Source organism: Lithobates pipiens, unplaced genomic scaffold (assembly GCF_037356315.1).
Source record: "Lithobates pipiens isolate NorthernLeopardFrog02 unplaced genomic scaffold, aLitPip1_a1.2 Scaffold_16, whole genome shotgun sequence".
NCBI classification, from domain to species: domain Eukaryota; kingdom Metazoa; phylum Chordata; class Amphibia; order Anura; family Ranidae; genus Lithobates; species Lithobates pipiens.
The window spans coordinates 615,105,139-615,120,451 of record NW_027507748.1 but is presented as its reverse complement, the minus strand read 5'-3'; the positions used below and the strand labels follow the sequence as shown (position 1 = coordinate 615,120,451).

Genomic DNA, 15,313 nt, shown 5'->3' with positions numbered 1-15,313 from the left:
TGGACAAAAACTGAACATAGACTCACTGTACTTTGTAGCGATGCGGAAGACTTACAAATGAACTACCTCTGCTGCTCCTTTTGCACACATAAGAACAGTCAGATAATGTTAAATGTTTGGAATCCCCATTCTGAACAATCTTTTATGCCCACGTGTAGGTACTAATCGGTTGGTTTACTAAAGGCAAATAAACTGTGAGCTTTGCAAAGTGCATTTGCTCTAGAGCTTAGTAAATGAGGTAAAGCTTCACTTTGTAATGAGTACCCACTTATGTGCAAGGAAAATTAAAACTGTATTTTTGTTTGCACATGATTGGATAATGGGAGTCAGCAGACCTTCTACTCATTTACTAAGCTCTGGAGCAACTGCATTGCAAAATGCACAGTCTATTTGCCTTTAGTAAATCAATCCTATATGTATGTTACCCAAGTTTATATACATTGTAGCTGATTGCTGGGACCCTTTAATGTAACTAAGTGTGCCCCATGTATATAATTTACTAAATAATCAGATTTATGTTGCCTATTTTCAGACTTAGTAATCCCCTGCGGCTTTTTTGCAGGATAGCACTGTAAAGCTACTTTCACACTGAGGCGCTTTACAGGCGTTACAGCTCTAAAAATGGCGCCTGCATAGCGCCTGTAAAAAGCCTCTCCTGGCACAGGCAGGACGGTAACAAAATCCCAGCAGGCTGCATTTTTGCAGCACTATAGGAGCGGTCTATACACTGCTCTTAAAGCGCCCCTGCCCATTGAAAACAATGGGGCAACGCCGCTAAACCGCCAGCATAGCGCCACTGCAGCGGCACTTTGTGGCTGGTTTTTACCCTTCTTCGGCCGCTAGCGGGGGCTAAAACCACCCTGCTAGTGGCCGAATGGCACAGATAAAACAAAGCTAAAGAGGCGCTAAAAATAGACTGAAAGTAGCCTAAAGAACAAGCTGAGTGCACCGTTATGTGTTGTAATGTGTTTGCAAAGTTGCATGCTTGGTCTCTCCACGTTATATGGAAGTAATGTGCTGTAATACAGTATATATTTAACTGCAAGTGTAAGGGTGAGGTAATTGTGTTCAATGAGTAATAGTGTCAGTTCTTGTAGTGGAAGCCTATACTGCATCTAGTTCTGACTATTATGCACAATTTCTGAAGCTATGGCCATCATTGCCATCCTTCATGTGTACAGGTGGCAACTTCCAGATTTCCATCAATGAGGCCAGAAGTCACAACTCAGTGTAATACAATTATATTATACATTTAAAACAAACCTGTGTTGTCTTTTATAGCAATGCTAACAAATAGCTGACAGCAGACACTGTTGTACAAACTCTCTGCCCCACTCCCTTTCAGCTTTCAGGGCACTGTCAGAAATAATTTAATGATCAGAATGGTAATGATACGGCATCGCCGCAAAAAATAAATAGGCAATTCAACTGCTTTTGGACTTTCTAAAGCCTCCAGGTAATCTCTATGAGACACTAAAGTCCTTATGTGTAAGCAGGATCTGCCGTGAAAGCTTTCTGCTTCAGTGGTCTCTGTAAAATCAGGGGGGTTGATTTACTAAAACTGGAGAGTGCAAAATTTGGTGCAGCTCTGCATAGAAACCAATCAGCTTCCAATTTTGGCAAAGCTTAAAGTGGAAGTCCATGCTAAAACTAAGATCCCTGCATCTATAGGCACCAGCATTCTAACACGATCTAGCCCTGTAAAGAAGAAATCCGTATACATACCGTTTCTGCGAGCAATCTGACCGATCTCATGCTGAGCTGTCAGCCATGGCTGCATTGTGTGGGCAGGTGCAGAGGACACGTCCACCAACAGAAGTCCTTTAGTAAGTATATGGGTGACATCACTCCCGCCGCTGTCGGCTGTATCCTCTATAGAGCTTCCATCACTGGAGATCGAGTCGGATCAGCTATAGAAAAGGTATGTATACAGATTTTTTCTTTACAGAGCTGGATAGGTTAGTGATAGAATGTTAGTGGCTATAGATGCAGGGATTTTAGTTTTATCATGGACTTCTACTTAAATTGAACAAGCTGAAGTAAGAAGTTGATTGGCTACCATGACCAGCTACACCAGATATTGCACTCTCCAGTTGTAGTAAAACCAACCCCAATGTGTCACTGGCTAAAGCACAATTTTAATGTCATAAAAAATAGAACACATCCAAAAAATATGTACATTTATATCTATAATAACTCTGGCTGTTATTAAAACATGGTCACTGTTGGTAAAAAACATACTTTGTCCATGTTTTCCTACTTCCTTTTGCCTTTAAAACACATAAAAAATATTAAAAAAAAAAATTATGTAAAAAAATTGCATAGCTATTCTTCCTCTAAAACTGCATTAATTCTGTGTAGGTTAGCATTCGCACATGAGTTTTATATATAAAGTTGTTGTTGTTGGGGTACCATCACATTTTACTAATGTACTTTTCTTTTTTGATCAAATGTTTTTTAACCATTTTCTCTTAGGAATGAAGGTTCTTCATATATGTTGCATCTAGTACTGTTAACATTCAACAAAGAAACCCTTACAACAACATATATAGTTACATAGTTGTTCAGGTTAAAAAAAGGCACGTCTTTAAAGTTAAAGTGATTGTAAACAATCACCTTGTAAAACAACCCATTCAGTTTAAAATAGAAATAAAAGACAAAACATTTGTATATATATATATATATATATATATATATATATATATATATATATATATATATATATATATATAAAACATTAGAAATACCTTTTTTCTGTTGTTATGAGTGATCACATTTCCTCAGTCCTCAGTTAAGAGTGTGTGTGTGTGTGGGGGGGGGGAGAGAATCAGCATCAGATTGAGCTTCCTAGTGAATGCATCAGGACAAGTCTGATCATTGGAGGGGAGCAAACTGAGTTCCCAGCATAGCTAGAGAACTAACCATGCTGTGCTCTCATGTCTAGTGTGGACAGTTTTTTTTAAATAGGAAAGCAGAGGAACTGGTGGGGATTGCTCACAAAGAAAGCTATAAAAAGAGAACTGGATAGTTTTTCATACAAGTACATGGTACAGAAAGCACATGTCAGGAATATGAAGTATTTGGGTAACAAACGCTTTAAACCAATAGAATAAAAAAATAAAAAAATATAGAATACCTCCGTATACACGATCCTATATCCACAGTTGATCCAGAGGAATGGTATAGTTTTTAAGTACATGCTTATAAAGTAGTGAATGTGACATTCACAAAACATTCCCTGCAAATTAACCAATCACTGTAATTGAAAGCACCAGAAATATACATGTGCAGTGAATAATTGGTGAATGTAACATTCACTGCTTTATAACTATGCCCTTTAGGTCTTAAAAGGAGCAGTTCAGTGCATGAGCCTTATTATTTATAGCTAAATTACTATATTGTGTATTTTTTCTATTTTTCCAGACTGCAGGCATTCTTATTATAGACGATGCTACAACATCTGGTGTTTACAGCTGCATTGCATCCAATAAAATAGGAACAGAGAGAAGAGATATAAGCTTTTTGGTTTCAGGTAAGGGTCTAAGAACAGATGTGCTGATCCTGAAAATTATCTGATAAACACAAAATCACGCAACTCTCATTAATGATTTCAAAACATGTTAAGTATATTTAACAAAACTTTTGTTTTACTTTCCCTATTTAATTTTTTTTTTTAACACCATTGTCTTTCTTCCCCCTATAAGCTATACAGTATATAGATGATATTTTGTATGCAAGTTAAAGCACAAATCCCCAAAGGTCTTAGTGGGTTAAAGCAGCTAAATACACAGTTAAAGTGACTCTACAAAAAAATAAAGGCATCTCTGCAAAGAAACCATGTAATAACTGTCCTACCCCCTGTGCCCCAATTCTTCTGTGTTGCAGGGGGAAGCTTACTCAAAGATCCTTAGCTTCCGGGTATGTTGGATGCCTTCTCACTCCCCACTGCCTTCAGTGGTCCTTCCACTGGCCCCTACATAATTACTCATAAAACTCCAGAGCATAGTAAGAGATGTGACTTCTGGTGTTTTAAATCCTTAACATTCTTCAGCAAGTTTTCCACTTCAGTGAATAGCAGTTTGGAGGCAAGGACAGAAAGGAAAGGTAAGTATGAATATGGCAATAAAATGAGTTATGAGCCCCGATAAAAAATTCAAGAAAACGTAAAAAAAAAAAAATGAAAAATTACCTTATAACCTCCGGTTTTTCTTTCAAAAAAGGTAAGTATGAAAATGATTTCTTTCTATCAGTTTTCCAAAATAGCATTTTCAACTTTCAAACAAATTTAAAAGTTTGTCTGGGTTTAAAGTGTAAATCACAAATCAGGTTTTAAATACGTTTGGCATCATGACTCATGACTGTATTCGGTTTTCTTAAGTAAATCCTTTTTTTGTGAATCTGTTGCAAATGTTTTCACTTTAGATTCTGCCACTAACAGCACTTCCTGTCGCAGATGGACAACATTAAAGCAGAGTTCCACCCACTTTTGAGAGAAGGTCTTAAACTAAAGACCACCTCTTCACCCCTCGTTTTTGGATATAATTTTTTTTTTTTAATTCTATAGTACCTTTTATTGAAGTACAACCTGTACTTCTGATCTATCCAGTCTGTGGCGCAGGACGTCATATCCTTTTGTGCAGCGAGCCACCCCTGCTGTCTTCTGGGACCTGTGTGTGTCCCAGAAGACAGCTGGCCATTCAAAAAGCAATGTGCAACTCGCATATTCGCAGTAGGAAACGGGCAGTGAAGCTGCAAGGCTCCGGTTTCCCTTAGTTAAAACGGTGGCGCCTGCACCCGATCCGATGGACGGATCGGCCTCAGGGGGACGACATTACGGGCTCCCTAGACAGGTAAGTGTTCTTATTAAAAGTCAGCAGTTACAGTGTTTGTAGCTGCTGACTTAAAAAAAAAACACTTTAAGCCACTGCCTTGTAATTAGCAGCAGCATTATGAACCTGCTGTGTACACTCCTACATTTGGCAACTGGGCAGCCTACCAAGTTTGTGCATCCCTCCTGCAGACTTGATAGGCAACCAAACGGCCAACCATTGGGGCTTGCATGGCAGGCTAACAATACTGCTAATTGTGGAGCTGTGGTGCTTGGCATTATCTCCAGGTAACTAACCTTCCAACAGAAGGTTAGTCACAAAAATAATTTGTTTAGGAAAACTTCATGCAGTGAAACATACTATAAATATATTTTTAGGGTTTACATCTACTTTAACTCTCCAGCATCTACCAGAAAAGTAATATCAAGCAGACCACCTATGGTTATAGTGCTTAACTGTCCTGCATTTAGAGCAACTATCCCTCTTTTGGAATGGAATGTCTTTATGTTTCAATCTGTTTATTAAAGATTTTAACAAAAGGTATAAAAATAGACATATTATCAATAGTAATCCAAAGGCAAAAACGTGGAACCACCATTAGACAAAACATATGCATGAGAAGAACACAAGAAATGAAATAAACATAGAACTATAGGGGATGGTATCCAGGTACTGTTAATTCTAAGAATGAGAGGAATGTACCAAAATTCCAATTAGACTTAAGTAATCATACTCTCAATACCCTTAGTCTCACTCATGTAACAAGGGTACATTTCCATTTTTGATGTAACACATCATGGTCCGCTCCCAGACCAAAGGAAAGCAACTCTCAATATGTTACGCCAAAACATGTCACCCATACCTAATGTTACTGTAGTAAGAGATGTGTTCACTAGTTAAAACCTGGAGTAAACTTGTCACATGAGCAGCGGTTGTCGGCCCCCTTCGTGGGGGAGACAATCGCAGTATGCGAACCTCTAAAACAAGCCCGTGCCCTGAATTGTCAAATGAAGAAGTTGTAGACACCAATAGAGAAGAGAGGCTAGAAGGCCAAGAAAAAGGTGGAGGAGAAAAAGGAAAATGGGGGGAAGAAGGGAGAAAGGGATGGGAGACTCCACGCTCCAACCTTTACAGATCCATGAACAATGCAAGCGGGTAGTGTCCTGGGATCAGCCATCAGATATTTGATCCTTGGGTTCCACACTCAAACACCTTCATTTTGACATTTAAGATCGCAGATAAACGATTGTTTATCATGATCCAGGAAAGTTTGTGTTTGAGCTGATCAAACACTATGGCCGCTGACCTCCAAGACCCAGCAATGATAATTTTAGCAGACACAAATATATAAGTAATGAGTTTTCTCTGGTATCTCAGGGCCTCCTTCACCACTCCACCCAGTAAAGCATGTTTCAGTGATTTGATCAGGTTAACTTGCGCGAGGGAAAAGATAAAGTTATATAATCAAATCCAGAAATGCCTCACTTTAGGGCACTGCAGCCAAATGTCAAACATAGTCCCCTCCTGACCACACCCTAAGAAGCACAGTGGAGAAGAACTCGGGAGGTAATTTGGCAGCCTAACCGTTACCATGTACCATCCTAAGAGGAACTGAATGTCTTTGTCCCACTATTTTCCTCCGTTGTCCCTCTATGGGCATAGAAAAAAAGGGAGGTCAGCTCCCAGATGTTCCTTGATTGTGTATCCATAGGGGGTGATTTATTAAAGGCAAACTGACTTTTCACTTTGCAAGAGAATGTTCCCCAGAGTTGAATGAAAAAATGCCACTGTCCCCATCTTTAGCTGGCCATCTCAGTAAGCAGCATTGGAAGACGACATAAGGTATAAACAGGGCCAAGGATAAATCCAAGGGAAAAAAACAAGCTTACTTACCGACTAGCTCACAGACAACCAATTAAACCTGTCTAACATAATGCGTTAAAAGCAGGGGTTTAGTCTGCATGCATTTGCAAATGCATGCATAAGCCACAGAACCTCACCATGGCACCCTGGTATCTGGGGTACCTAACACTAACTTATAAGTGTCCCCACAGTGGAGGCACATGCATTCTGATGGATAGGTGAGGGCAGGTGGACTGAAGGGGAGCCACCCGTTCTTAAAGTTACAGGAGCATACTAGGCACCCAGAATGTAGCTCAGTTGCTGCAAAGGTGTCAGCTGGTCAGTAAGTAAACTTGTTTTTTTCCCTTGGATTTATCCTTGGCCCTGTTTATACCTTATGTAGCCTTCCAATGCTGCTTACTGCAATGGCCAGTTCTAGATGGGGCAGTGGCGTCTTTTTTGTATCACTGTATTGTATATTGGTCAGGCAACGCACTGACACCTTCGCTGCCATTGAGCTGTATGCTGGATGCTCAGCATGCTCCTGTACCTTTAAGAAGGGGTGGGCTCCTCTTCAGTCCACCCGCCTTCACCTATCCACCAGAATGCATGTGCCCCCACTGTGGGGATACTTATAAGTTAGTGTTACCCTGTTTCCCCAAAAATAAGGCCTAGCGTGATTGTCGGTGATGGCTGCAATATAAGCCCTACCTCCGAAATAAGCCCTATTTAAAGTTCTTGTAGGTCTTATTTTCAGGATAGGGTTTATTTTCGGGGAAACAGGGTGTGGCTTATTTTGGGGGGTAAGGCTTATATTGCAGCCATCACCGACAATCACGCTAGGTCTTATTTTTGGGGAAACAGGGTAGGTACCACAGATACCAGGGTCCAGTGGCGAGGCTCTGTGGCTTACGCATGCATTTGCAAATGCGTGGAGACTAAGCCCCTGCTTTTAACGCATACTGTTAGACAGGTTTAGTTGGTCATCTGTGAGCTGGTCGGTAAGCAAGCTTGTTTTTTTTCCCTTGGATTTATCCTTGGCTCTGTTTATATTTTCAGTTTCTGCCCAACTCCAGTACTAATCTTTTCTATTTTTTTCTTTAAGAAAAAAAAAAGGTGATAGAATAAAGCAAGGGTCACGTCTCTCACATTGTCATGTTTTTCTAGTGAACATTACTAGTTGAAGGTCACTCCTTTGAGTCAAAATTGCTGTTTTCCGCTGGATATTGATGTTTTGACTGCCTTGCTTTACCCCTGTGTGTGCTCCAGGACGTAGCCTTGTAGGTGGCCATGCAACTGCCTGTTTATAGTTGCTGTCTAACTGTAGTAGAAGTTGACATTCACAATGGGATAGGTATTCCAAACATGCCTGAATTGTTCATCATCAGAAACATTTCAGATAGGATGACAGTCCAGTCCATGAGACTGAATAACCTGTAAGCTGTCCATTCTTATGCATTTGCTGGCACACAGCATGATTGAGGGTGTGTTTGCAATTACCTAGGGTGAAACAGGAACAGCACAAGCTTATCTCCTTGGCTTCCCAATGTCACTAAACAGCGTTTTATTTTGAGATTCCTGGTGGTGCCTGGCAAAGATAAACAGCATCTTCCATCAGGAAACCTGGGAGCTATTTCCACAGGAAGTCTCAAATCACTTAAGTAAATACAACCATTTTACATTATTGCAGCCGTGCAGCTAAGCATCACATTGATCTCTGGGTTTAGGTGTAATAAGCCAGAGCTTTTTTCATGTTCTCCAATCCAAAATGTTCCTCCTCTGTTTCAGTAACTGTTCAGGACGAAGTGTGACTTGCTAATGACATCAAGGACCTGTTATAAAACATGACATCCCACTTAAAAGAACCCTTTTGTTCTGTATTATAGTGACCTCTGGGGGAAAAAGGTTATATTAGTTAGGCTTTTACTTTTTCTTTTACTATTTTAAATCATCGTATGTGACATACATTGGGGTTGATTTACTAAATGCAAATATAATCAAAAGGGTGATCAGCAGACATAAATAGAACCCTCAGAGGCAAAGTAAAAACTTTTTATTATTGTTAAAAAAATAATAAAATGTTCACCAAGGCATACAACAGTCAATTGATGGTCATGCAGAGACTTGGATTAAGAAACCGACAGTACCTGGAGACTGGAGCCGCATGGCTGACATAGGGCCTTAGGGAAACCCAGCACAAAGCCGTTGGACAAAGAATACAGGATCACCACTGGTGGGGGGGCCCGTCCAGGACCGTAAGGCCAGGGGTCCGATGAAGGGGGAAATAAACTGCACGCACAGGAATTGTTGGGGCCAGTATACAGCAGCCACTTGCACTGTGTAGGAAGTCCGGAAGCGGTGTCACAGCCTGGTGGAAGTCAGCCAAGGGACTCCGAAGAGTATGGGCAAACCCTGCTACTGGGGCCAATTAGGAACTGACGATGCCAAGAGAGGAAAGAGAGTCACACATTGCTGACTGGAGACACTACATGTTTCGGGGACAGGCCCCTTCTTCAGGTTAACTGATTAGTCGGTTGGGTGTGAAGATTAAATAGGGAAAATGACCCAGAAGTATAAGTGTGGGAGGGGGAGGAGCTAGCAGCCCCTGTCATCCATGCGGCCCCATCTACCCGAGTGTATAGTAACAATACCCGGTGCACAATACTTTATCAACAATTGCATATCTTAAAAATGTACTGTTGAAAAGTAATAATATTAATAATAAAAAAGCTAAAATAAACTAAAAACAAAACTAAAAACAATAATAATAATCCTAATAATACACATGCAAAAATACACATACAAAATCTTTCAAATATATGTGTATTTTGTATAATATACACATAATCCTAGGCAGCACAGTAGTGTATTGGTTAGCACTCTCACCCAGCAGCAAACGAGGGCCACTAGTTCAAACCCTGACCAAGACACCACCTGCCTGGAGTCTGCACGCTCTCCCTGTACTTGCATTGGTTATTTATAAATAATAATAGAACATTTTAAATACACAGATAATGTCAATATCTCAGAAAATGCAAAAAATGGCTGAAAACAGCTAATGTATATTATTAAACTGTATGAACTTCAAGTTCCTCGTTCAGCCCATTGGTTGGGAGAAAGAGTATTGAGCTTATATATCCACATGGTTTTGCATTGGCATAGACACAGAAATCTTTCATTCTCTGTCATGCCACCTGAAGGTACAAATTCAACGGCTAGGATAGTCAGGTCCTTAAAGTTCATGCCATGATGAGCAGCAAAATGACAGTGCACACTATGCTCTCTGAAACCTTTTTAAATGAACTTTCAGTGTTCACCAACCCTGATACGCAAGGTCCGGATGATACGACTAATATATAAAAGGTTGCATGGAGTCCGCAGGACATATAGTGTCAGGTAGTGTCTCCAATTGGCAATGTGTGAATCACTTTGCTCCCTTGGCATCGGCAGTTCCTAATTGTCCCCAGCAGCAGGATTTTCCCATACTCTTAGGATTCCCTTGGCTGACTTACGCCAGGCTGTGACATCAGTTCCGAGTTTCGAACACAGTGCGAGCAGCCGCTGTATACTGGCCCCAACAGTTCCTGTGCCTGCAGTTTGGTTACCCCTTCATCAAACCCCTGGCCTTACGGTCCTGTATGGGCCCCCACCAGCAGTGCTCCTGTGTTCTTTGTCTCAGTTACTGAGAGTATAGTCTCTGCATGACCATCAATTGACTGCTGTATGCCTTGGTGAACATTTTTTTTTTTAACAATAATAAAATGTTTTTACTTTGCCTCTGAGGGTCCTATTTATGTTTGCTGATCAGCACTGTTCACACCTATGAATATATCTTTATTTTATTTAAACTCTAAAGACTTATTTTGTCAATGGAGCCACCAGCCTGTATGTCATCACTCTGTCACAGCTGACATAGCAATCACGTGATTAGGAATCACTCTAATCAGTGGGAAGTGGAGCTGTCAGTGACAGCAAGGACTGAAAACCAACATCCATAGGAAGTTACTAACTTGCAGTTTCTCATTAAACCATCTGTATTAAATATATATTTTTGTTTACCTATATTAAATTGTTTTTGATTTCTCCAGATGTACTAAATGGATTTATCATAACCTTGGACAAGGTACCAAAAGAAGGTGAAAACATGACATTAACTTGCTCAGTTAACAAATACTTGTACACCAACATAACCTGGATTCTGCGCAGGCAAGTTGGGAATCGTACAATTAACCACAGCATCAGCAAACAAAGAAGTGCTACGACAACAGAGTACTCAACCATTCTAACAGCGACTGTCCATAATGCCACCCAGGCTGACTCAGGGGTGTATGAGTGCAGAGCCACAAACACATACAGTGGAGACATAGTTTCACAAAGCAAAAAAATTATTATCACAGGAGAGCATCTGGCTAGAAGATCACATTTTTCACGGACCTCAAAACAAAGAAGAAAACATTATGCAACAGAAAGCAGAGGAGCCCACTAAGATGACTCTAATCATCGTTATGAAAGATTGTGATTTTAAAAATGAAGGTACTGAATATGCTTCCAGAAAGGAATTGAGATGTCTTGCTTGACTACATTCTCATACTAACTCTATTGCATAGGAAGCTATCAATCTTCCAGAGATACACCAGTCCAAAATTGGAGGATAAGGTCTCCAAAGACTAATCTTCAAATTCTTCAAGCTATAAGTGTACCCAGGATTCTCTGAATATTTTTGGCCTGTATCTCAATATATTGTATCCTAGTATATTACGAAGGAGCATGCCATTCTTTCAATCTAGTTGTATGCTGTGCATCTAGATTAAGGGAACCAGGTCCACTGGACAGATAAATGGTCAATGCTGCAGACATACACAATCTATACTAAGAATGAACAAATGAAAGGTTAAGTCATATTTAAAAACTTTGGAGATCTGTAAGACATACTATATAATTCATTAATGATCAAGGTTGTGCAAAAGTGTAAAATTAATGAAGCAAATGTAGCTTAAAGTGCACCTATGCCCAGGGTATGGACATTAAATTATTTGTATATTCATTACAAGTTACATCACTTTAAAACAACGCCTCACCTGCTTGTAAAGTGAAGCCATTCCTTCTTAAATATGCTCAAAGATCACAACAGCTCCTCTAGATTTCTGTTTAGGTCTGTTTGTAACACTTGCTGTGTGTTTTCATTAGAGGGCAGGCAGGCTGCCAAAATCTGTTTTCATAGAAAAAAACTGATATTTAAATTCCTGTTTTGTGAACTTTGAAAATTAATTTCCACAGAATGCTTATAGATACAGAGATAGATGAGGGCTTGAGATGGATGAGAGTGATTCTGCTGCTTGTTCATATTATGTAAATACTTTAATGAGCATGATCTAGGCACAGGTTCACTTTAATTTTTAGGAGATATAATTCTTTAAAAGGAAACATTTTGGTGTCCAGAAAATTAACATTCACTATTTTGCTTGGTAGCTATAATGCACCTTATTGACTGAGCTGCTATATATATATATATGTCAGTGCAAAAATATATATCATGCAAGTGAGTGTGTGTCAGGCAAAAAATCTGCCAGACAATTAATTAATTAACAAATGGAAGATGGCGTTTTTGTATTTTAAATGTTTATGAAATTGCACCAGAAAATAATTTTCAATTAGGTTCTCAGAAAAGCCATTAAAAAAAAAAAAGTAAGATATGTTTGCATCCTCCCTTATCAGAAGCAGCATTTTGTATGTGTTAAATTGCGTAAAGAAAATTATAGGAGCAATATAGTTAATTTACTAAAACTGGATAGTGCAAACTCTGGTGCATCTGTGCCTGGTAGCCAATCAGCTTCTAACTTCAGTTTGTTCAATTAAGCTTTGACAATAAAACCTGGAAGCTGATTGGGTTCTGTGCAGAGCTGCACCAGATTTTTCACTCTCCCACTCTCCAGTTTTAGTAAATCAACTCCAGTGGGTATTACTTTTATTTCTAAAACATTAAAGTTCTCTTGAGGTATCATGAAAGTAGTTGCACTGTCAAGTCTATGAAACATTGATTTTTGTTATATCTATTAGTGGTTTGGGGCAGGATATCCATAGTATTTATCAGAGGCCTTTAATTGTGTGCTAGTAAACCTTCTTAAAAGCATAAGCAACACATTTTTTTTGCCCCCTTAGGACACGGAGATATTTTTTTCATGTTAAGGATTTTCATCAGGCTGGCCAATATATTGTGTTGCTTTTAGGTGTTCAGTAATATTTTCAGGTGCTGTATATTTTTTTTTAGGAAGAAGTCAGGAATATATGTCTTCCTTGATTATTTCATGATGTATTCACTTAGCTTTATTTTCTGTCTCCTGCCTTTTTTCCAGGGGACATATCAACCAATTCATGTATTCACTGAAATACTATGTGGCTACCATATCAGTCATATCAATCATCTTCTGTAACAGTTACATGTTTTAAGCCTTATTCACCCTATATATTTATATTGCAAGTGTTTAAAACTTTTTTTTTTTTTTTTTTTTTATATTTATGTATACGCACATCATCTGGAAGGTTTTTCAGGTTATCTTTAAAAAAAATGGATCAGGTTCATTACAGAGTTGTACCTGCTGTCTGGACACAGGGGAGGCAATAATATAGTGGGTTGTATCTGTATTTAAAGGGGTTTTCCAGGTTCAGATAACTATTTATAGAAGAGATTCTATGCCTAGAACAAATATACTTTCTATTATCTTCCTCCTTATCTGTATCGTCACTGCAATGTCAGAGGTGTTTGTTTACTTGGGTCATCCCTGGTTACAGCACAGCTGTCTCCCTTATGTGTGATAAATCTCCCCTTTATGCAAGTTGTGCCCTACACGTTCTATACATATTTGCTGCAAATATACTGTACACTAGCTGGATAATTTTGTTGTAGATTTTTATCTTTCCATGACCAGATAGTCTTATGGTAAAGCAACAACTGTAATACAGTGGTTGTGCTTTTAAATGTTACCTAGGCTTATTATCATCATATCACTATGATTAAAATATCCTGTACATTTCAGACTGCAGGAGTCCTAAAAAATACTTTGAAAATGCTTTTTAAATAGATACCATTCCACTGACAGCTAGACCTGAATAATAAATAGCACTAGTTAGCTGGGGAAAGAAATTGGCTTCTTTCTGTTCATTCATTGTAAGTTCAAATGGTGTCCCTCAAAATCAGGTCTGAAACTGGAAAACCTCTTCAAGCTATTAGATGGGTAAAATTATCACAATATCGCTGCCTCAGTTTTGTGTTGTCTACAGGTACACATAAAGGTTAAGCCCACCCCTACCTGGAATTTCATTTTTGATTGTACACTGGCAGAATCTGTTACCTTCCAATCCTTTGTCCTTTGGTGCTCCACCTAGGCCAAACAAGGCTGATATGCTCTTTTTATTGTTTCTCTGAAATGAGTATAACTAAAAACAATCAGCATTTCATAGCAATACTATTTTTTCCAAAGTGTCCCTTTTTGTGGATTCTTAGAAAGAGAAACTCAGGGGAAGACTTTCCACATCTGAAATTCATGTGACATATACAAAGCTTGAGGGTCAGATAATGCCATCCTCTCTAACCTGAAAACCACTGGGGTAGACTTAGCTTTAAACGGAAAAGTAGGCAATGGATAATTGTTTTTGCTAATAGAAAACAGCTGAAAATGTATTTCATTTTACTAACTTATTGTAGTTTTTTCCAGTTGTCAAAGCCAATAAATGAGTTACGACTGGCTACTAATTGTCAGATTAAACTAGCCTTGAAATAATTGCATTGTACAGCTATAGCCAAAGCTGAAATAGGCTCATCATTAAAACACAGAGGGAAATATAAGAGGAAGGGTGCCGTTAGCTGCAAAGTATATTTTAGCACCATTTCCAACCTTCCTTGACAGGTGGAATGACACTGTTTGCAAAGGGCAACACAGATCTTGCTTGCTTGCGTTTTATAAACACCTACCTTACCCTTGTCAAAGTAGCCAGACATCAGTAGCCATACTCTTCCCATAGAGACATGCAGACTGCAGGTTTGAGAATGTTAGATTAGTGTCTATAGCTATACCTAGATAGGTAAGTTTGTCTATAATGTACATAAACTGGTTCTGTGCAGAGTTCATTTAAACTCTGCGTGATTATAATTATTGTACTGTAAAAAAGACAACAGATATTTAATAAAATAATAACCTATACTTTTGTATGTGTTGAACAAACTGTACATAGTTTTTTGTTGTAATATGTTAATATAAAGTTTAATTAAAGAATAAATAATTCTAAGGAATGCACTGATGTATATGCTTAAAACTATGCATGCTGTTTACTGTCCACGAAGAGGGCTTTAGAGGCATTCCCTTCTCATTTAGTCACATTAATGTAATTGCTGGATACTGCCACTGTAGATATTGTCTGTATTTCCTCTGTGTGAATTTTTTTTTTTTTTAAGTGATTCTCTCATGAGAAAGGTATGGTGGCTGCCACTGCTGACCTCTCCTTTGAGAACCTAAATTTGTTGGCTGTCATGCTGATGCTTTTGCTGAAATTTTTCTAGAGTCTCTGGCATGGAACCAACAAAGGGAGTAGAAATTCCAACAATTTTCAAACACTCTTTTAATGCATGTTTGTTCCAAATACGTAAC

General features: G+C 38.9%; 1 protein-coding gene across 1 annotated transcript in view; it reads left to right on the top strand.

Annotated features, from left to right (window-relative positions):
- The window catches only part of FLT1 (fms related receptor tyrosine kinase 1), an 87,824-nt gene extending 72,934 nt beyond the window's left edge, over nucleotides 1–14,890 (top strand). The window contains exons 12-13 of the mRNA XM_077484077.1: nucleotides 3,424–3,532; nucleotides 10,760–14,890. Of these exons, the coding sequence (XP_077340203.1) occupies nucleotides 3,424–3,532; nucleotides 10,760–11,157 (507 nt within the window). The 3' untranslated portion in view covers nucleotides 11,158–14,890. The remainder of the gene's footprint in view (nucleotides 1–3,423; nucleotides 3,533–10,759) is intronic.
- Nucleotides 14,891–15,313: the final 423 nt, after the last annotated feature.